This window comes from Pteronotus mesoamericanus, unplaced genomic scaffold (genome assembly GCF_021234165.1).
Source record: "Pteronotus mesoamericanus isolate MK-2021 breed Mesoamerican mustached bat unplaced genomic scaffold, CSHL_Meso_final contig_25, whole genome shotgun sequence".
NCBI lineage: Eukaryota > Metazoa > Chordata > Mammalia > Chiroptera > Mormoopidae > Pteronotus > Pteronotus mesoamericanus.
Window position 1 is genome coordinate 27,543,289 of NW_026555105.1, and position 23,497 is coordinate 27,566,785.

General features: G+C 37.9%; 1 protein-coding gene across 3 annotated transcripts in view; it reads left to right on the forward strand.

The window, feature by feature from the left end:
- Positions 1-23,497, forward strand: part of PLCB1 (phospholipase C beta 1) — a 622,850-nt gene that overhangs the window by 515,680 nt on the left and 83,673 nt on the right. For all 3 annotated transcript variants that reach the window (XM_054574043.1, XM_054574044.1, XM_054574045.1), the window contains exons 22-27: positions 592-696; positions 1,669-1,778; positions 14,706-14,838; positions 17,177-17,230; positions 20,370-20,589; positions 23,023-23,203. In XM_054574043.1, the coding sequence (XP_054430018.1) occupies positions 592-696; positions 1,669-1,778; positions 14,706-14,838; positions 17,177-17,230; positions 20,370-20,589; positions 23,023-23,203 (803 nt within the window). The remainder of the gene's footprint in view (positions 1-591; positions 697-1,668; positions 1,779-14,705; positions 14,839-17,176; positions 17,231-20,369; positions 20,590-23,022; positions 23,204-23,497) is intronic.

Sequence of the window (23,497 nt, forward strand, 5' to 3'; positions counted from 1 at the left end):
GGAATACTATTGAGACAAGTGTTCACCTTCAGACTTGTAGACCTCTGGGATGGCAGGTGTGCCTGGGCTCAGCTGTGTAGCTGTGCTTCAGGCTGTGGGCCAGGTTGGGGCCGTTCTACATGTGCTCATTGAGGGCCCCAGGCTAACGGGCAATGTGCACCCAGTATGGGCTCCCTCGGGCAGCCCACTGGAAAGCATAAAATAAGACTGACTATGCAAGTACATTCTAAGCCTCTGCTTGCACATGACTAAGGTCCCATCATCCAGAACAGAGCGTATGGCTAAACCCCAAGTGAAGAAATCATGTACAAGGGATGAATTGGGACCAATAATTCAGTCTATGACATATGCTTTTGAATTCTCTTTTGTGAGGAAGAACACAGTTGGAAAGAAAAAAAATCAGAATCAACATTGTTTTCTTGTCTGATGAGAAAAATAGTATCTTATCATGTGATTAAAAAGAGAAAGATGTGAACTGTTTGTCATTCAAAGTCACCTAAAATAAACACTTTCTATCACCTAGCTGTTCCTGTGTTCTAACTAACATTGTGAAGAAAATACATGATACACAATGTTTTTGTTACCTTCCAGGCTATCACTACATCTGTCTTAGGAATGAGAGGAACCAACCTCTGATGCTGCCAGCTCTCTTTGTCTACATAGAGGTGAAAGACTATGTCCCAGATACATATGCAGGTAAACAGCCTAGCGCAAATGGGCATTTCCATCTGGGGTCATTCATATATTTGTAGAAACAAAGACAGGAGATTCTGTCCTCAGAATTATGTCTATTTTGTATATATGACTAAAAGGTAAATTGCTCAAGACTTTATGAATAAGTTTTAATTTAATTTAGTTCAAGTCTCAATAAAGTATTGAGCATATTTATCCACTGGTAGTATTATTCTCATGGGCCCAACACTTTCTAACTCATGCTACCTGGTACTACAGCAGCCTGATCTATGTAATTAATTTGCCCTGAGCCAGTTTTAGAATCCCGATTCTTTTCACTCATAGAATCCTAAGTTTAGAGGAGTTAATTTATGATGATATTAATCAGGAATAATAAATTTACATGCTTATGGTGCTAAGTGACCTGTGGGTAATATACTAAACAGTGGTGGAGACTATGGCAAACTTAGAACACATGCCCCATCCAAAGATGGCAGCCATCCGTCACCCCAGCTAGACAGTGTCATGTGCTAAAAAAAAACCCACATTACCAAATCTTTTGGTTGTTTCAACAGTCTGTAAGACAGGCCTTTTATGTGAAGTGTCTCCATTTATGAAACACCATCTGGGTCAAATAGGACAAAGGTAGGGCCATTGCTGGAATGGATGGAACACTCAAAAAGAAACTGAAGAATATGGGGTACTGGGACATTCTTATTTGGAGCTTTGCAAGTTTGGCTCTCAGAGCTGACCTCTTTTGAATGCTCTTTTCCTGAGGTATCAGCCAAGGGTCTTGACTCTTGTCCATTTTGAAAACATTGGGTTAATGATTGGATAGTTATATTAGTAGATGGAAGAATAAAAGATAAACAATGAATTGGTGGATGGATGGGTGAGTAGATAGATAATGAATTAAGGAATGGATGAATGCATGATGAATGATGGATAATCAATACCTCCAGGATCTTCGATCTAGAATATCTCTTCCCTACTTAGATGTGATTGAAGCTTTGTCAAATCCAATTCGATATGTGAATCTGATGGAGCAGAGAGCTAAGCAACTGGCTGCTTTGACACTGGAAGATGAAGAAGAAGTAAAAAAAGAGGTGAGAGGATGTTCTAATCGTGTGCATGGCATTAAGCTTGATTTCCACACCTAGTTGCTGGCTTTGCCTATGTAACATCACAGCTTAGGAGAAGAAAATAGCACATTGGAAAAATGTTTTGATGGAGTTCAGCACCATCTCGTAAAACAACCAGATGATTGACTGAATCTTTCATGTTTCATTCTCTCCTGGTATTCTGTGGCCACCACCAGGGTCTTATTTTGTGACCGTATGAAACAGTTACACATCTTGCTGTTTCAGGTGAAAATTTGTAGATGATTTTATGTTGATTAAGGGTGATTAAGGCGCTTAGAAAAGATGATTATCAAGTCATTTATTATTTTCCTTTGTCTTTAAAGTGCAGGATTTTCAAAGTGCTTTTTTGATTTCTTATACTACATAAAGTACAGTATTTAAAATAATACCAGGTGTGTAGTATGGGTCATAAGCTCTTTACTGTTATTACACTGTGCATTTATGTATTAAAATATATAGTCCCACAATAGTTGCTATATTATTTTAAATTACATATCACAATGCAAATAATAATTAAGGAAGGGTCTAAAAATATTAGAAGAGAAGTTTCAAAATATAAAGCTTCTATGTAGACTGGCAATCATTTGTGTTTTTTAAAAAATGAAATATTATCTAATAAGCATTGAAGATGCCCCCAATATTGAAAATAGTGATAAAAATGAGCTATTTTCATATTTTATTTGAATATTCAGAGGACAAGTTCAGGGTGAAATATAATAAAAATGAATAACTATGAGTGTGGGAGAAAAAACATTGAAAATTGTTTGGATAAACTATAACTAATAGCAAGTGCATTTATGTTTGTATTATTTACTAATAGTCCTCTTCTTATTCTAAAAAAAAACCCTATATTTATCATAGGAAATTTTATAAATATAAATAAGGAAAGAAAGCCTTAAAGATATCACCTGTAATTCAAATACCCAAACCACCCAGCAATAACACTGTAACTATGGAATACACATATAGCCAGCCTTTTTATGCACAATTATACTTTTTCATAACATTCACATAATGTGGGATAACATTCACAGTCTGTGTTTTATTTTCACTTAATGTAAATAATATTCTTCCATGACGTGTATTTTAAGTCTCTGCCATGTAACTCTCCCATGATTTATACTTCCAATCCCCTATCATTGGGTAGTTGGAATGCTTCACTATTTTAAGTAGATCTTCTGTGAAAATCATGTGAATATTTTAGCACATCTACGATTATTTCCTTGGTTTTTGTATAGAATTTTAGAAATTTTTGATCTAAGATACTGAGTTAATTGAACATGAGAAAAATGAAGCGAAAAGAAAATACTGCCCATAAAAGTTGTATTTTCCAGGCTCTTATTTATACTGTAGGCATCATATCCCATAGGACCAATAGATAAGTCGTCTGTGATGAAATTTCAGGTTAGACTGAAAAGTTTTATAAGTAATGCCTTTTGTGATATGCAACAAATGGAGTTATAGGGAAATTTTACACTGCCAGAACACTATGCCTAATGGTAGATATGAATATATTTGCAGAGTTATTTGTGCCTCTGACAATTACACTTACCGTCTGCAGAAGGGGGAAAAAAATAAAAGAAACAATAAAAATGAAAATCCTTAAGCCCCCTGCTTGAATTCTGAGGGGTTAGTCTAAGTCGTCACTGCTTGTGCAGAACCCACTGAAGGAGGTGTCTTTACATGCTCCAAGCAAATGCCGTTGGCGCCCTGCCCACAGCTCCTTTGCAGGGCTGCTGCAGCAGTGGGCTGCTAGCCGCTCACAGCTCCAGACTCCTCAGAGCCCTGGCTTGGGCTGACAGGAGCCACCTTCTCTGGAGATGCCTGGAAAGTCATTCCTAGAAGAGGGTGACTCCTGTCCAGAGACAGGGAGAATAACAGGCCACGTCCCTTGCTGTTGGGTGGGTAACTACTGTGTTGCAGTTCATACTCCCAAGCCCCCATTGGGTCAGGCTGAGGCTAGACTCCAGCTAAGACCATATTTTGACTTATTTTCTCTCCTTGTTCTACCCTGCTTTCCTCATTTCCCTAGAGTTTTCTCCTGAGACCATTCTCTCAATAAATTGTGTTCTCAAGAGTCCCCATGTGCGAGCCTCCTCAGAGGGAACCCAGCAATGCTAAATAGTTTCTGTTTATAATTAAATTAAAAAAGGAGTACCCTTTCTGAATTTTTCTTTTGGGAACTAGAATTTAAATGTCTCACAACAGTTACATCTTTCATTCTGGTGCTTCTTCAGAGATAATAGTGCTTCTTTCTTAACAGTAGCCTTTGAAAAGATTAAGACTACAGAATTCAATGGATTTCTTGCTTTGCTCATAGAGGCATCAATATGAAATTGAAACTCTCCTTAGAAATCCACCAGAAACTGAAACTCTTCTACTACCTTCTTTAGCTTCTACCATATTGAATAAAATTTAATTCAAGGTAAAGACAATTTATGTAGATATAAATAAATTACTGTTAATAGCATTTTTCTCCAATTAGAAAACAGGAATCTCTTTTATCAACTAGATGTATTTTATTTTCTAAGAAATAGAAGTTTGAATGAGACATTTTCAAATAAAATGACATGTGTTGTCACTATTTAGAAACAAGACTCTTTTATCGTCAACTTCCACCTTTTCGTTAGCCAGGTTCTCCAAGGAGTAAGCTCATACTTGAAGGGAAATTTTCAAAGACACCAGCAATTTCAGCTCATGTAATGCAGCAATTGAGGGAAAGGTCTCATAACAGAACACTTTGCTGATGGTGCCTCAGAGAGATCATTTCTCTAATAATGATTGCAAAAAAAAAAAAATGTCTTTCTAAGAAACAGAGACCTAGGGCCTTTGAGATTGCAAGGACCCTTTCACATTGCTGTCCTTTCAAAGCCTCATCTTCGCAACAGACCTCACATATCAAAAAGCTATCTGGGGACAATGCAACACTAATGGATATAAAAATGCGGAAGCGGAATTTTAGGTCAACTTTATTTTTGTTTCTCCTCTAAAAAATAGTGATCAGAAAGGATTTTCAATAAATGTATAATGCTGATTACACTTAGAGAAAATTTGGACCTTTTCAGTTTTAGAAATAATTTAAAGACATTGAATCAGATAGATTCCATGTGCGAACAGAAAAAAAACCCAAAACATTATTTTTCCTTTGAGATGTCTAAACCCATAACCGACCTTGCTTTTAAAACTCAAGAAAAAAATCATTTTCCCTTACCATGAAGTGCTAGGAAAGAAGAGTCATTTCACACCTTTGAACGCAGGTATGCCCTTTATCTTGTCTTGCAGTTTATTTGAATGAGGCCACTGAAAATAAGTAGCTGTGGTTTTCTCAGAAGAAAATTCTATCTAGGACATGGCAGGCACTGGAGACACTATTTTAGCAGCAAAGACTTTTTTAGTAGAATCCTTTTAACTTGTAGTTGTAAAGGTCACTTCTATTTGAAAATTAAAGATTTTGTTGGGCTGCAAAATGGTCCCACCTTAGTAATAGTCTAATAATTTATCTTCATAGAGTAATTTGAAAACCAAATAAATAGGAAAATTGAAAATTCCTCTATGCTTTGGACAGTAGATATTTATTTCATGTCATGTAAAAAGATATATACATATATTGGAAGTTAAGGAATAATAAGAAATTAGATTTGCTAGATTTATTTTAAATCTCTTTTAAAGTTGTCATTCAGGGTGGTAGGTTAGTAAAGTTGTAAAAAGTTGCCTTATTTGATTAATAACAAAGACTTTATGGTATGTTTAGCTATTTCTCTAAATAAAAGATCATATAAAAATTTAAAAACAATAAACAGAAGAAACAAAAAGCCCCTCAGTAATGGTGCAGATACTGTTAAAATTTTTGATGTATATCCTTCTATCATGTCTTCTATGTGTATTTGTTTTTCTAACAAAAGTTTTTAAGTTTTAAAAGGGTTTCACAGCCCTAATACTTTAATGAAGTAATAGAGATACCTAATGAGACATCTATAACACATTGGATTTTCCATTTTTAAAATACGCCTGTAATGAAACAAAAGTCACTGTCAAAGGTATTGATCACAAAATATTATTTATAACAACAATTTCCAAATGCAGTATTTGCTAAAAACCCTTCAAGGAGTGGAGAAAAAAATATTTACGGAGTGTTTACTATGTTACTGACACTGTTCTAAGCCCTTTACTCTATTAACATATTCAAGTCTTAAAACATTCGTAAATCTTAATTATTTCTATTCCCATTTAACAGATGAGGAGAGTGAGGCACTGAGAGGCTAAATTCGTCACCCAGGGCCACACAACTAGTAAGGAGCCGAGTCAAGATTGAAATCTAAGCAGTCTAGCTCCAGAACTCACTTCCTCCACCAGCGCTTGTCTGAGTTTACTGTGCAGAACAGGGCACCCTGATGAAATGCTGACCCAGTTTCAGGGGCCTGGGTGGGGCCCCAGGCTCAGAAACTCTAACAAACCACAGTGATGGGTCGATGCTGTTTCATGAGCACACTCTGAGCAGCAAAGGGCTGTATCGCACTATGTATCTCAGTGACAAAGGTTATTTTCTAGTCATCTTAATGAGGACTAGTCCTTCATTCACCTTTCTGTCCTCTGCAGCAGGTCACTGGAATGATGGAGCACAGACTATAAGACCTTTACCTTAAATAATAACATCCTTTGAACTGAATTTTTTGTTGACTCAAATGTCAAGATTTCCCCCTTTAAATCACTGAATATTATCAGAACTTGTTCTTCAATATGTTAGGCATATATATATATATATATATATATATATATATATGAAAATATATATATTCATATTCTATTTGATCAGTTTGTATACTGACTCCTGGCCAAAATACATATACATATCTCCCAACTCTAAACTTCCAAGTTACAAAGGCTACATTCAGGCACCACGTGCTCATTCCCACCCTTGCGGAACGTTATGGTGTAAGAAGGTTATGGTTATGGTTTAAGACAGAGAGCAGGCATACCTCAGAGATGTTTCAATTTTAGTTCTAGACCACCACAAAATGAGTATTGCAATAAAGCAGGTCATAAATTTTTTGTTGGTGGTGGTGGAAGGTCTTGCCTTTACTTTGTAAAAGACACAATGTCTGTGAAGCACAAAAAGTGAAGCCTAGAACAGTGAGGTCTGCCTGTGCCTGACACTCCAGCTCTTAATCAGCCCTCAAGGCCAACATTTTTGTTCTCAAGAGCTCCCTCTGTTATCTGTGTGGTCTTCACATTTTGAAAAAAGAGTTATTTGATAATATTTAAATTTCATTTATTCCAAGAGGCCTAGTTTTTAAGTTGTCAGACTCAGTGTTCTTATAAGGGAGCAGAAATTTATCTAAAATGATTTATGTTCTAATTCAGTACATGGTTCCATGGATACCTTTAAAGCGGTTTTATTATTGGAAAAGAAAAAGTCCTATGGTCTGGTATTAATTTCACTGGTAAAACAACCCAGTAGCAAAAATCCAAGGTAGTGTTCTCATAAAGCCACAGAACTAATTCAGTAAGGTCTTGGGTGCCATTTAACTTTTCCAGGACATAAGCTTCATACTCATCCATGGTTCGAGAACTTGGTGACAAAATCAGAGTTTTACTGGTCATTTTTTTATTCTCCTTAAATGAAAACCTTCCTCCTCAAATAATAATTTAGCACAATACCAATTTATAGAAACACTAGTTCCTCCCAGCCCCTGAACATTACAGCATCCAATAAAGTAAGAAGAGATCATTTGGCTTCAGGATCTGGCCTTCAGATAACACTGTCCCGTTCATTTGTATGTGGCTTTGGAGTTCACCAGGCACTTTCACTGGATGCCTTGGATAAATCTGGACCCCAGTTAGGACAAATTTATAGCCCTCATTTTTAGAAGAGGAAATGATTGCTTATAATGGTAGAATGACTTGCCTAATTTCAATGGCCAATAAATGGTGCAAGTAGAGTCTTTTAATATGAGATCTCAAGATAAGACCATACAGCCACTTGAGTTGAAACTACACAATGATTGGTTCAATTCCCCTGCTGCTTTTACCAACCTCTTCTATAACGGTTTTTAAAATTTCAGTGGATTCTAATCAGTGACTTCAAGTTCATCCACCTAAAACGGTGATGAATACGGAAACTTGAATATTGTCATCTGTGCTATGCCCAATGCCATAGAGATTATAAAAATGTGACTCAATGACAAAGTTTTCCACTCTGCTTTAGAGCAGGGCTTCTCAAGTTTTCATGTGCATACAGCTAACCTGGGGGCCTTGTTACACTGCAGATGCAGATTTAATCGGTCTAGAGCAGGGTACGAAATCCTGCATTTCTAGCAAGCTTCTGAGGGATGCCGATGCCGCTGGCCTATGGACCATATTTTCAGTAGCACGTCTTTCAGACTTTAGCATGTGTCAGAATCACCTGGATAACTTCTTAGAGCACAGATTACTGGGGCCCACCTTCAGAGTTTCCAGTTCAGTATGTCTGGGGTGGACCCAAGAATTGCATTTCTAACAAGTTTGTAGTGAGGCTGCCGTGCTGGTCCAGGGATCCCACTTTGAGAACCATTGCTTTGGAGCCCTACATCTGTTCCTCACAAGACTGTGGTTCTCTCTTGATGAAAGCTTTAATTCCATTCATTCTAAAATGCCAGCTTAATCCCAGGTACCTGGAAAGGGCTCTAGGAGAAACCCTTTCCTGGGAATTGTTCAAAATCTGTTCTGTGATTGGCCACAATCTTCGCCAAACGATTTGGCTTAATTAACATAAAATATATATTCTCGTAAGATGAATGTAAAGGTGGTTGATCTATGTACTCTCTGAAAGAGGAATCCATCATTTCTACCTAAATGCTAAGAGTTCATTTCTGTTTAATTCTTTGGAGACTGTGTCAATATTTCTAATAAATTAAAATTGGAAGGAAGAGTAACATATGTAACACACATATGAAATAGTCAGCAAAGCTATGTCCTTTAATCCTTTAATTTCTTCCTAAATAAACTGCTGCAATTATGAGTCAATAGCAGATTCTCTAACTACAGACAACAGAAAAGCAACATCTTCATTTTTTTCACTCATTGATTCATTCATTTAAAGAAAAATTTTTGTTATTTTAGCATAACATTCAGGTGGTTTTAGTTATAGGACCTCATTAATAATATATTTATTGGTTATATGTGAGCAGGAAAAAATGGATTTATTCATTAATTTATTCCATAAATTTTTTTTAACACATGAGTGTCAGCCATGCTGGGCATTATATGTATATGTAATTAAAAGAAAAATCAGATGTTCTCCTAGACTTTACATTCTTGAGGAAGAGACACATATTAATAAAAATGTATACATACTCATATAAACCTGCAGCGATCACTAACATTTCAACAAAGTCATACCATATGAATGCTGATGATTTCTTGCTCATGCTGTATCAAGAATATTTGGATCTATGATTCAGTTACTCCTGGAGGAACATGCTGGGTATTAATTGCAATAAAAGCCAAAATCATTTTACTTGGTAAATCAAGAAGCTTTAAATGCTGAAGTCAAGAGATGGGTTTATTCATCTCCTCAAATTTGTCTTTTGCTCCTAACTCATCCTGGTAAGTTTCAAAATACAGGAGTTTTGCTATATTTTATTATAAAAATGTTCAAACATAGACAAATATACAAAGAATTCTATAATGAACACCAAATATCAATTGCTTGGGTTCCATAATTAAAATTCAAATTCATTTGTTTATCACATATATATTCATCACTCCATCGCTCTGTGCAGTCATTATTCCATCTTATTGTTGAGGCACTTGAAAGTTAGTTGCAAATATTAGTATATTTTATCCCTAAACATTTCAGAATGCATACATTAGGATATAGTTTTAAGAAATGGTCTGAATTTCATAGAAATTTAGGGAAGATACATTATCTTATTTCATTCAGCTAACAGAAATTTGAGGAGTGAATTTCACATGTGTTTGAGGAAGTTTTTTCTTGAAGGAAAGACTAGTTTTGGCAAAACCCCTCTCACTGCCCACATTTGTGCCAAGTGGACTGGATTTCTGCACAGTGAATTATGAGTTTCACCCTTACTCCATTCTTCCAGCAAAAATGGTGGCCTTGCGCCTTACCCATCTTGTGTCCAAATCAAGATGCTGTTATCCTTACCGCTACGTGGAAGGGACTACAATTTTTAGATGACTCAAGCGAAGATAGCGTGCCCCAACACCTCCAACAACTCAGTTTCATATTTGGAAGACCCTTTCCTTTGATATTAACCAGCAAATTAAGTTCCCCGCATGCTAATTCTCTATTGCTTGATTATTACACCCAAATTTTTAATGCCTAGGATGGAAATCTTTTCAATTAACATATCAAATGGAGTCTCCTCGTTTGTAAAACTTATAAAAAGGGTCTTTCCAGTTTTCCTTTTACTGACACAATTATAACATTTTAAAGTAACTTCTGTTCTTTTTAAAATATAAAACGTATAAATATTTTTTAAATAAAATTTTGGCTTTAAAAAGTCCACTACCCCGTGGGAAGAAAAGCGTTGTAATACTCCATTTGACCACTAGATGGCAGGAGCCTACTGCTGCTGTAGTTAATTCTGCACACTTTACTCAGCGAAGCAAAAGTCAGTTCAATTGAAATACTAGCTTCTGAACTTTCTTTCCTTGAAATTTATTTAAATGGATCCTAAGAGTCTCTCCATTAAATTCAGAACACTGACATTTCTAGTTATTTGGTTTCTATCGTAATTTCCAGTTCGATATGACAGAATTGTGTGCTTTATTCCAATTTATAAAAAAAAATATTTGGAAAAAGTCTAAGGAGAAAGAAAGTCACAAACATGGACTTCCACTGATTCCTTTAAGTGGGACAAGGGATTTTATTTTTTCATTTAAGCTTACGTAGCCACAGAGTAGGAATTATTAAATCTCCCAGTGATGATATTTTAAAAACTTAATTACAATAATGTATTACTATATGTGGGTTTTTTTGTTTTTCATGTCTTGTATTAAACTGTTTTTTTAACTCATTTAATTTTTTATACAAAAATGCCTCTTTAGTACAACAGGATAAGCTCTTTGAGAATGGAGTTTACATTTATACAACTTATCTCGGCAGCAAATTAAGTTACTATGGCAGTTCATTAAGTTGCTATTATCATAAAAAGGAGAGTGAACTAGTGCAATGGAGAAATCCAGACTTTAGAGTGTAACACATATTCATTCACCAATCTTTCTGTTTATTGTGTGGCCTCTAACAAGTTACATGACTCTTAATAAAGTCTGTAGTGAAGCCCGTTCATAGCCCCCCTCCAGTGTCTTTGCTTCACACTGGAGCTTCCGTGCCGCCTGTGCTGATGGGCCGCAGTAAAGCTGGCACCTGTTACGGGCTCCAGCCCAGCATCTGCAGCTGCTTCTGTTGTCCGTCTGCGAAAAAGTCCTTTAAAATGTGCCTATACTCTCCTTAGTGGGCAAAATATCTTAACCATCAGGCTAATATATGTGCCATTACAGATTCTCACTAAACTAATAAATAAAATTTGTTTCCAGGAAATCCTAAGAGGCCCCTCACACGTATCAAACTACACACAGAGGAAACCCATATTCCTGTCCCAAAATCCAGTGTCGTCCTCACCCGCCCTCCCTCCCGCCCTGTTCAGCCCCTGGGGTGAGGAGGTGGGGCAGGCAGGCTGCAGACCAGCTGCGTTCCCAGCACACCCCCTCACCCTTCAGCGCTGCTGTGGGCGCATCGCTTGCCTGACACAACCCCAGAACCCCAAGCGGATTCTACTCCTCTGAGCAGAGGGTACAAGTGGGTGGCTTTCGGTCCAAATGCAGGCTCACCCTCTGCTGTGTTTGCCCCTCAGTGATTTAAAATTGGGAAATACCATGCAAATTTTCAGTTTTCCAGCTTTTCTGAAAGGCTGGGCAATGACAGGCTGACTGAGTGGCAGCCACCCCCTCTTCAGGAGGTGCCTCTCCAGCCCTGGGCACGGCCTCACTTTGCCCTGTTGCATTAAATCTAGTGCACTTACCTCATCTGTCATTTCCCTTAACTACCTATGAATGTGTGGTGTGAAGGGCGCCCTCCTGGGCGTGTGCGATGCAGCCCGCCCTGCCTGGAGGTCGGCATCTCCAGGTGTGAACCCTGGACTAAACATTTCTCCGAGGCTTACCTCAAAATGCAGCACCCTGGTGATCTCTTTCCCCTCCAGTGTAATTATAATGTATCTTCCCATGTGTTTATTCAAAATTTATCTACTTTTGAAAAATTATTTTTGAATGTACATATGTTATATCAGTGCCTGGCGTGTAGTAGCTTCATTGTACATGTCTTTGAATAGCAGAGATGTATTTTTCCTTTATCTTGACTTTAGTTGATGATGGAACTTGATTTCCCAAGTGCATGCAAGCTACATGGAATGTACAAGGCAGGGACAAGGCAGACACAAGGCAAAAATGAGCAGGCTGGACTCATTTTGAATACACCTCCAGCCTGATACCCTCAACACACTAATTCTAGTTGCCCAAAAGAAGCCATACATGATTATCTTCATAGAACCTGGCTTTTGATCCCCTCCACTCTTTCCTGCATCAATATTTTCTTTGTATTCTTCTGAGGGCCAATGACAGCCAGTTGTCACATTGGAAAGAATCTGCTTCACTCCCCGCGTGGTTCCAGGAACCTACCTGGATATAACTGAGGAAGGTCAGGTGTCCATGGAACAAGGCATCATCCTTCTTTGTTTCCAAAGCAGCAGAGTTGGCATCCACAGGTACCCCCTTCAGCCGGGGGTCTGGGAAGCTTCACTGTATTTACGTCAGAGGACCAGCCCCTGTGGACGACTTCCCAAATGACCTAATGCTCTTTCCAATGTTCCCTTTACTTTAGCCTCTCCTGTGCAGTGTGAATGCTTTTGCTGTATAAATTTTTGCAGCCAAACATCTACTGTATTTCAGTCTTCTCAAGTGTCTCCCACAAACCTCAGTGCCTACTGGAGTGAAGCAGGGGGAGCTAAGTGAGTAAAGAAGAGCAGTCCTGAAAGGGCAGACACCACGCGGTTCTAGCCCAGAGTGGGAGCGCAGGCCTAGTGTTGCCTGATCTGATTGTTCAGGAAAAGATTTTGTGTGTGTGTATTTGTGTGTGTGTGCGCGCGCATGTGTATCCTGTATTTAAAAATTTGGCAACATTGCGTGAGCCAAAGAAAATATTTCTATGTGCCCTGGTGGGCCCTAAGCTTGCAGTTTGCAGTTTCTTGCTGAACAAAATATACACATAAAGCATAGTGATTCAGGGAGAATTTTCTCAATGGATGTAACTAAATAACACGACTACACTAGAACTTACCTAGCTGAAGTAGCCATTTTTCAAAGACAGAGTTCTACATAATGAGTTCTCTGGGTGCCTATATTACTGGTTTAGGTCCCTTACCCCCAAGCCATCTCCCATCACTGGTCCCAGGACCCATTGCTTCCAGGAGCGTTGAGCAGGCCATGGTAGAGGAGCAGGGATTGTTTGTGGAATTAAATGAAATTCTGTCATCACACGAAGTAGCTTGGGAACTAGTTTTAAAGACACTTTGGCGGACAGATTGAAAGCTATGTGACAATCAGTGTCATTATTTTTACTCATCTTAGTTTTTGTAAAGATGTTATGACAATCTGTTATCTGTAATTACATGACAAAATGTCATGTACAGTGCTGAACTCCAAGTGACTTCCAGCTCTTTCCTAATATATATATTTTTAATGTACTACAAAGTAGAACATTGACACAGCATCACTGTCAGTAAAATCTGCCAGGGACCCGGAAGACAATTCTAAGAAAAGGGTTACAGAACATTTAGGGCATCAAAAAGCATCATTAAAATTGTACATAATTACTGTGGCAATTATTTTATAAAATCAACATTTGTTAAAGGTTTACTATGCACAGGGCAGTGCACTAGTTGCTGGAGGGGATGGGGTAGAGATTTTCATAAGTTTCAATGCATTTATTATTATTATGATTTATTAGTGGTGCTATGCAAGCTTAAGTACTTTATTTATTTAACACACACATATTTACTCTGTAGCAGGAACTATACTAAGAACTTCATGAACATTAACTTATTTGGTCCCCTAAACAACTTTACAATATAGATGTTATGATCCTTGGCACATACTTATCTTCATCTGTAAAGATGAGGAAACTGAGGCACAGTTAAGTGACTTGCCTAATATCACACTGCTAATAAGTGGCAGGGCTAGAATTTAAACTCAGGTAAGTCTGGCTTCAAAACCTGTGCTAGTAACCACTGTGTCAATTAGCTATTGCTGCATAACAAACAATCCCTAAATTTAGTGGCTTACATCACCAGCTACTTACTCATGAGTCATTTGGTGAGTCAGGCAGTTCTGCTGCTTGGGCCCATGCTCAGCTCATCCTAGCTGGGCTCACGCATGTGCCTATGGGCAGCTGGGGCTGGCTGGCCTGGGATTTCCTTGCTTAGATGACCCAGCTCTCCTCCACATGGTCTGTCAGCCTCCATTACTATCTCAGGGGTCTGAGGAAAAGGCAAAGCTCAAGAGTGGCTTTTCACTTCTCTGCTTGCATCAAGTGTGCTATGTTCTCATTTGACCAAAGACAATCACGTGGTCAGGTCCAAAGTCACTGTGTGAGATACTGCCTGGGGGCCTAGACATAGGAAGCAATAAAACTGGGGTCTTCCATACAGCTAACCTGTCAGTCATGGTGTTGGCAATGCTGTTTTTACCCTGCTTTCCAGAGAGTTTCAAATTTTGTGTTTCAGGCTCCAAATGAATTGTGAACGTGCTGTCAAATGTCGCTTTGTTGCTTTAGGAAGGTAATAAAAAAAACAGTAAGAAATGTGGAAAATGAGAGGATGTTTATGATTTTAGGCTGATCCTGGGGAAACACCGTCAGAGGCTCCGAGTGAAGCCAGGACAACTCCAGCAGAAAATGGAGTGAATCACACTACATCCTTGGCACCCAAACCACCCTCCCAGGCTCTCCACAGCCAACCTGCGCCAGGTAAACACTCAGAAAAGAGAGCTGTACAACAGGACAAAGAGCCTCTAGTTTATTCAAACCACAAAGGAAGTAGCATGATTCAGTTACCTAGAGCATCACGTCAGCAAAGGGGCATAGACTTAGGAGGGCTCCAGAGTGTGTGATAAAGCAATGGATGAATGAATGAATGGATGGACGGATGCCAAGACAGACACCTAAGTGACCATCTGGCTCTGCTGATGACTCATGAAGCCACAGCACAGTATCACCCAGGTTTCTGGTGTCAGTATTTCGTGGTGGATTAGGATCCCTCTGCTGGCAGGGTGCATGAAAACTTCTTCAGACTTCTTGTAAACAGTTGTGCTGTAGAAGCTCATCCTTAGTTCTCCCTCACTAAGTCAAATCTCTGAAAGAATTCCCTTCCATTTTTCTTCAACTTATTTTCAATAACCTGAGTTTTTACCAGGTGCCAAGCACCCTGCTAATTCCTTCATATGAATTATCTCATTGAATTCTTATAATAGCATCTGCTTATGAGGGTAGATTCTATTATTGTTCCCATTGTGCAGGTAAATAAATGCGATTTTGACAAAGTGCTTCTTGAAGGCAACATAGCTAGTGACAAGTGACATCGGGACTGACATAGTTCCCTGTGATCCTACAATTCTTGCTTTCAGCTTTTGTGCTCCTACCAAAGCTACACTCATGTCTCACTTCTCAGGAAGATCCTTTGATTTCTATGCAGCTAACTGACGTTTAACCTAAGGCTGCTTTAGGCAGCTGCCAGCCATAAGCATGTCCTGTTTCCCCAGTAGATGGTGGGATTCCCAGGTTAGGCTTCAGTTTGATGTTTCCTTTGCAAAGAGCTAAGGAATAGCATGTACTTAATAACTTCTTGTTGAGTCGGTCAATAATGTAAATAAAAGGCAAAAGAATTTTCTTAATGAAAGTATGGATTCATGTCTCCTCCCTTTCTTGTCATGCTAGTGCATGGCCATAATGAAGTCCAGACCCTTCACTTTCCGGGAAGAAGGGCTTATCTCATGGGGGAGAATGAGATTTTTGAAAAGAACAACTCATGTTAAGTTTGTATAAGATGTGACTGGGGCCTGTGTTTTTAAGAAGTCTACTGAGATTGGTAATAATGAGATGATTTGACCGTAAACAAGAAGTGATATTTTCAAATGAAGGTTTTTATGTGACAAATACAAACATTTTGAGTGCCTCTGGAATATAAATGAGTCATTTAAATATGTGAGTAAATATTGTCTTGTACTTTGGAGAGAAAAAGAGAATTTATACTGTTACTATTTGATTTTTTTATCTTGATTTTTTGAAATAATCAGATTTACAGAATCATTTTTTAAATGGAACAGAATACATTACAAAAATGATTTCTGCTTCCTTAGTGTTAACGTCTGTCAGAATCACGGCACATTTATCATGTCCAAAAATTAACCTTAGCGCCATTCCCCTGCACCAAACTACAGACCATATTTAAACTTTGCCTGCTTTCTACCAATGCCCTTTCATTGTTCCAGGTTCCAGCTCAGAATCCCACACTGTATTTAATTGTCACATGTCCTTATTTTCCTTTAACTTAAGACAGTCCCTCAGTCTGTCCTGTCTTTCACGACCTTGGCACTATTGGAGAGTGCTTGTCAGTTATTTTGTAGTCTGACAAATTGGTCCCTCAATTTGGACCAGCCTCATGTTTTCAAATGATTAGGTTGCAGTTATGAATCTTTGGCAAGAACATCACAGAAATGATGCTGTGCCCTTCTCAGTGCGCTATGTCAGGGGCACCTGATGTTGGTATGGGTCGCCACTGGTAATGTTGGATCACTTGGTTAAGATGATGACTACCACATTTCTCCACTGAAAGTTATAATTTTCTCCTTTATAGTTAATGGATATATTGGGAGAGATATTTTAAATGATGCAAATATTCTGTTTCTTCCTAAACTTTTGCCCAATTATTTTGCCATCCACTACTGGACCTTGCCTGCAACAGTTATTGCTGCCAATGGGTCAGCATTTGATTTTTAAATGACCACTGCCATTCCTGATTTTGCCAAAAGGTGGCACTAGCATTGCCTAAACTGAAATAGTTGACAGTTGATTCAAGTGGAGGGATATCCTTTCCCTCTATAAATGGAGCATATAGATTCACATTTAATTGTTTGCCTCCAAGTAACAAAATGAGAACATTTCTGAGAAGTTTTTTTGGAGTAATTTTCTCTCAAAATTTGTGATTTCTCCATAAAAAGATTTAAACTCAAGGGTCAAATGTTGTTTTACAGGAAGAATAAAATTTAAAAAGTTAAAAGTGGCTATTTATTTTATCTTTTTATTTCAGGTTCTGTAAAGGCACCTGCAAAAACAGAAGATCTTATTCAGAGCGTTTTAACAGGTAAATACCATCCTTGCCCTCGTGGAATTAGGCACCTGAATATTATAGAGTGTGAGTATTTAGAGGAAATAAGATATCTATCCACCTCTGAAAAATAACAATTAACATTTCTTCTCTAAAAATATTTTCGGATATGCAGTCCATTAATATGTGATGTGATCACAGAGAAGTAACCATACTTGGCAGATAGGATCCTGTTCCAATAAAAATAAGTAATTTCACAAGATACTTATTTTAGAATCCAAAAGTAGTTTCACACTGGAAATGTGACCCAGCTAACAGGAATGTGTGTCTTCCCAAAGTAAAATAAACCATAATTTAGAAATGCAGAATATGATCCATTTGTGACAACAGAATATTTATAATTTGGAAATATTTTATATTTGTTTAGTTCCATGAGCAAGTACAGCGAAAATTGAAACAAGCTTTCTTTAATACAATCAGCAGTAAGTAGTGGAGTCTGAAAAATGATGATAACACTTGGCCTAATATATAACAGAAATGTGCACATATGTTCACCAAAAACAGCGCTATTGGTAGGAGCCCAACTGTAAACAACCCAATTTCCATAAACAGTAGGATGGATCAATAAATTGTGGTACAGTCACAGACTAAAATTGGATGCAGCTCTAGGAATAAATAAACTACAGTCACCACAACATAGATAAAATTCACAAGGATCATATCGAAGAGGCCAGACACAAAAGAGCACATTCTTCATGATTCCATCTACATAAAGTTAAAAAAAAGCAAAACTAATTCATGCTGTTGGAAACACAGATTGGCTTATGCTTGATAGGGAGCAGGAACCAAAAAGAGGGCCTCTGGGAGCTGATAATATTCTTGTTCTGAATGGTGGTTATTGAAGCATGTTCACTTTGTGAAAATTGATAGGCCTTAACATTTATGATTTACATACCTTTATGCATGTATATTCCACCAAAATAATACATAAAATATGCATAGAAAAAATTACTTGAAGAATGTATTTTTAAAAACATGTTTTTTTAAAAAGTTTTATTTATTTATTTTCAGAGAGCAGGGAAGGGAAGGAGAAAGATAGGGAGAGAAACATCAGTGTGTGATTGCCTCTCATGCGCCCCCTCCTGGGGACCCGGCCTGCAACCCAGGCATGTGCCCTGACTGGGAATCCAACCAGCAATGCTGTGGTCCACAGGCTGGCACTCAGTTCACTGAGCCACATGAGCAAGGGCTAAAAACATGTTTTTAAAGGTTTAGTTCCCTGGGTAACAATACAATGTTGACACATGAAACAAGAGAAGTATAAATAAAGCATGATTCCATTGTTATTTAAAAATGAATTAATGCATAGAGAAAAGGCAATGAGTGTACCAACATATTAGCAGTAATTATCCTCAGATAACTTGTTTATGAGTGATATTTGTTTCTTTATATAAATGAACATCACCTTTATTCTTACAAGCATATTCAAAGAATAGCCTTTCATCTACAGACTTTTCTTTTTAAGTATTTTCTCTGGAACTTTTTTAATTCACTCATTGGAACATCTTGAACCCTCTTGCTAAACTTGCCATATATGATGTGCTGCACACCATTTTTAAAGAAGTAGGATTGAATCTTTTCGCAGAAATGAAGCAATTCCTTAGGATTATAAATTCTTAATATAATAAGTTATTATGCAAACATAATGAGTCTATTTGGGCCTGAGGGAAACCATTAAATAAACTTACCTCATTTTCTCCCGGGCCTCTTTATCAAACAGAATCAAATATCAGGAGAATAGACACATAATAAAAATGGAAAGTATATTTCAAATGCTTAAAGATCTCAGCATTTAGGACCATAAATTATTATTCTGATTTCAACATTTATCTACTAGATATCTCATTTTCTATTCAGGTCTGTTGTTATTCATGGCATATATTAGTTCTGAATCTCTTGACAGTTCTAAATATTTATGATAACATGTTTTTGTTCCCAGAAACAGAAAGTTCAAATCAAAGCATGGGAACATGTGAACTATGATGCAGTCTAGGTCCAAATAGATGATTATTCATTGCAGTTAAGACGCCTTCAGTGTTAAGGCACCCCACTATCCATGGATGGCTAAGAAAGAAAAACACTAGTCCTGTTATGATCTATGAACTGTAAGATGCATCTTAATTTCAGAAATGTAAACATATTTTAATGCGTTTTCTAGAGTTGATAAAATATATCAATAAAATATAGAATGTCTTAAGGTCAAGTGCTTTCGCATTAAACGTTTTCTCAGCATTGGATAAAATGTGCAGTAACTTAAGATGCCACTAACACAGCGCCTTTGGGAAAATCACATTAAGGAACTGTCCTTCACTTTATTGCTTTGTACTGGAACATTGTGATAAATATGCAAACCTACCATGTCTATACTGTGAACAGTGCCCCTTAGAGATGGTGCTGTAGAACCTGTACAGTCATTTGTTAAGCATCTACAGGCACACTGCCAGAAACTGTATTAAATACTTTGCAGGAATTCTTTTACTTCACCATGAAAATAACCCTAAAAAGTAAGGAAGTACTGTGACCCTTAAGGTGGATGCAAATGGTGTCCCACCTACATCCTTCACTACCTGGTGCACCCATCCTCCAGCAGTGAGGAGCGCTGGCTGATAGCAGCTCATAGCTTCCCCTGTTCTTAAAAATTGCTCTCAGCCCGAAGGAAGCCTCCTTTCCAGTAGGCTATGCCTCCCCACAACTGATTACCCCAAATACGGAGAATGCTGACCTTCTTCAGTCAAGGTGAGACCAATTCTGTGGTACAATTCACCCTCCAGAGTTCCCAGCTGACTCAGACAGGGGCCAGACTCCAGCTAAGACCACATTGTTGCTTAGCTACTGCCTCCTCCCTGTCTGCAGTCTTCAGTCCCCTCCTCCTGAGATACCCTTCGTAAGTCATGTACATGCACCTGGTTGCCTCTCTTGGGCTCTGTTTCTGGGTAACCCAAACTTTTTTTTAAAGTTACAAGTAAAGAAATTGAGTCTCTGAGAAATTTGGTAACATAGTCACAAAGTTAACTAGGATCAGACAAACATTGCTCAATAGTCAGTTACTGCTCCTCTCTACATCTATACTTTTGGTCCTTCCATGTCTGTTAGCTTTTCTACTCATGTGTTGCAGAAGTGGAAGCACAGACTATTGAAGAGCTAAAGCAACAGAAATCATTTGTAAAACTTCAAAAGAAGCACTACAAAGAAATGAAAGACCTGGTTAAGAGGCACCACAAGAAAACCACTGACCTTATCAAAGAACACACTACAAAATATAATGAAATTCAGAACGACTACTTAAGAAGGAGGGCAGCTTTGGAAAAGACAGCCAAAAAGGATAGTAAGAAAAAGTAAGTTGAATGATTGTTTGTTTGATGACATGAAGAAGAGAGTCATTTACATGTACTTTTGATGTTTTGTAACATTTTTTGGACCTATACCACTGCAAGGAGGAAAGCCACTCCACTCCCTCCATTCTTAATAGCTCCTCTGTCACCTCAGCACAGTTTTGCTAGTGGACTGAGTTTTTTTGACAAAATTCTGAGAAAAGATATGCAGAAAATCCTGCCCTTGAGTTCTAGCTTATAAGCCCAATATCAGCTGGCTGACTTCCCGTATTACGGTGGCCAACCTGATGGGTATGAAAATTTTCCAGGGACCTAGAACCTAGTTGAAGAGACAACTTGTCATACAGAAAAGAGAAGTCCCCACTTTCCTTTGCTGCACCATCTAAACCCACAAAGCCCTGCACAGGTAACTCTTGTGCTTGGATCTAGGGGACCTCATAGCTCCATTTACCCAGCCTTGATGGAGAGAAGCATCTCTTACACATTTACTCAACCAATATTTACTGGGTGTCAGTTGTATGCCCAGGGGACATAGCAGTTAACATGACCTATATACAATGATCACCCACAAGTAGCTGATATGGTAGTACCGGGAACTATGTGAGCATGTAAGCTACCTGTCTGTGAGCTGAGTCAGCAGGCCTGAACTACATCCTTCCTTTCACTTCTTTACTGAATTATCTTGGTGCCAGGTTATAGAGAGAGATAAGGTGCATTTTTCAGATTCATATTGTGAACATAAGATTTAACATGATTAAATTTAAAAAGCACAATCAAAACATAATACTAGTATTTTGTAAAATACCCAAGTCATTAGTTTGTAGAACTGGAGCTGCCTTAGGAACCTTCTAGGTGAACTGGTGTCACTCCTTCAAGGAAGAGGCTGAAAGCTAAAGGCATTAACATTTACCCACAGCTATGCGAACAGTTCCGAGAAAGCTTGGTCTAAAACTTTTCCTAAATTTCTATTTTAGTGATATGTATGTAGTCATTTGTTTATTCACATGTTTACTTCTAAGTGTTATCCTACAAACTTCCAATAGAGTGTTGAAGTAACTTATAGAAGACATGTATAAAAATATTATGAAAAAAGGGAAAGAAAACAACATACACACATATATACACACATACTGAGTGACTACCAGCTCTTTAGACCTGCTGTCCACGATGGAAGCCACTAGCTGCCGTGGCTATTGAGCCCTTGGGAGGTGGCTCATAGAAATTGGAATGTGCTGTAAATACAAAATACATACCATATTTCAAAGACTTTATTTAAAATGAAAAGAATATAAAATAACTCATATCTTTTTTATGGATTTAGAGTGATTTTATTTTAATTACATGTTAAAATGATAATATTTGGGGTGTATTAGGTTATATAAAATATATTGTTAAAATTAATTTCACATTTTTTTTACTTTTTAAGGTAGCTACTAAAAATTTGAAATTACATATATAGAGCAAAATTAAACATGTGGCTTATGTTGTATTTCTGCTGACCAGCACCAACCATTTAATGTAATATCTGTCCTTGAACACTGAATTTAGCTCTTACCTTCTGAGAAAAGAAAATAATGAGTTAGACAATTCTTATTTGATTAAAGGAAACTTGCTTGCTTTTCCAAGAGAGACATTTTCCCAGTATTACATTACAGAAGAATTCATCTCATGGATCTTAAACAGGGAACACTAGGCAATGGGATATTTTCAACTCTCTTTTTACAGAAGTACAGAAACATTGTTCCCTTGGTTATTTTTTTGTACTTTCCCTCAACACTAAAACAACAACAACAACAAAAAACCCTAAGCATCTAGTATCAAAAGATGTATCAGGAGAAACTTCCTTCAAGAGGCAAAGCCACTGAGACCTGAGTATATCTGTCCATCTCCCATCCTCCTTGATACACATTAAAATTCTGAAAATAGCTCAGGGTTATAAATGGACATAATGATCATCAGTTTTTTATTCTAATATCCATCGTTTTAATTGAGCTTTTCACATAATGTGAAGGGCAGGTCATATAAGGCCATTTTCTGTCCAGATACTGGTGTGCAATGATTCTGTACTGTACTTAAGGACGCAGACTTTGCTTTTTCCTAGGAGTCTATCCTTGGGTGAGCTGCACTACAGCCTCCCCTCACAGTGTCCCTGGGCACGTTGTCTCATTGAACCCTGGTTTCCTCAAATGTTAACTGAAGACAGTCATACTGCTCGCCACGTTGTTGTGAAAGCCTTTTGTAAAGTAGAAAGTGCCTGGCATATATTGAGTGGTCAAAACAAATGTCTTGTCCTTGGGATTTCAGCCTGTACCTGAAGCGGATTATCGAAATATTTCCAAACACATTGCTCCCTCTAGGAGGAACTCTGGTGAACTTCCCACCCTTCACCTTGCTATGACTTGAATGTTTTGTGAGTCAAGCTCTGTGTCTCTGCAGATCAGAACCCAGCAGCCCTGACCACGGTTCGTCAACCATTGAGCAGGACCTTGCTGCCCTGGATGCCGAAATGACCCAGAAGTTAATAGACCTGAAGGACAAACAACAACAGCAACTGCTTAATCTTCGACAAGAACAGTACTATAGTGAAAAATACCAGAAGAGAGAACATATTAAACTGGTAAGCCCAAGAAACATGATTTAAGTTTGTATGGCTGGAACCCTATTTTCTATAGAAAACTTTTGATGAAAACCTTGGATAACTTAAAGGGAGACTGCGGCAGGTCAAGCTGGCGGCTTCCTTTTGCTTTTTTCTCCAATATTATTTTGATTCCGGGTTATAGAGAAAGGTTAGTTACATTTTCCAGATCCATATTATGACATATGATTTAACATGTGATTTACTGGCAGGCACAATCAAAACTCAGTACCTGAGTTTTTAAAAGCTACAAAATCACCATTTCTTAGAACTTGG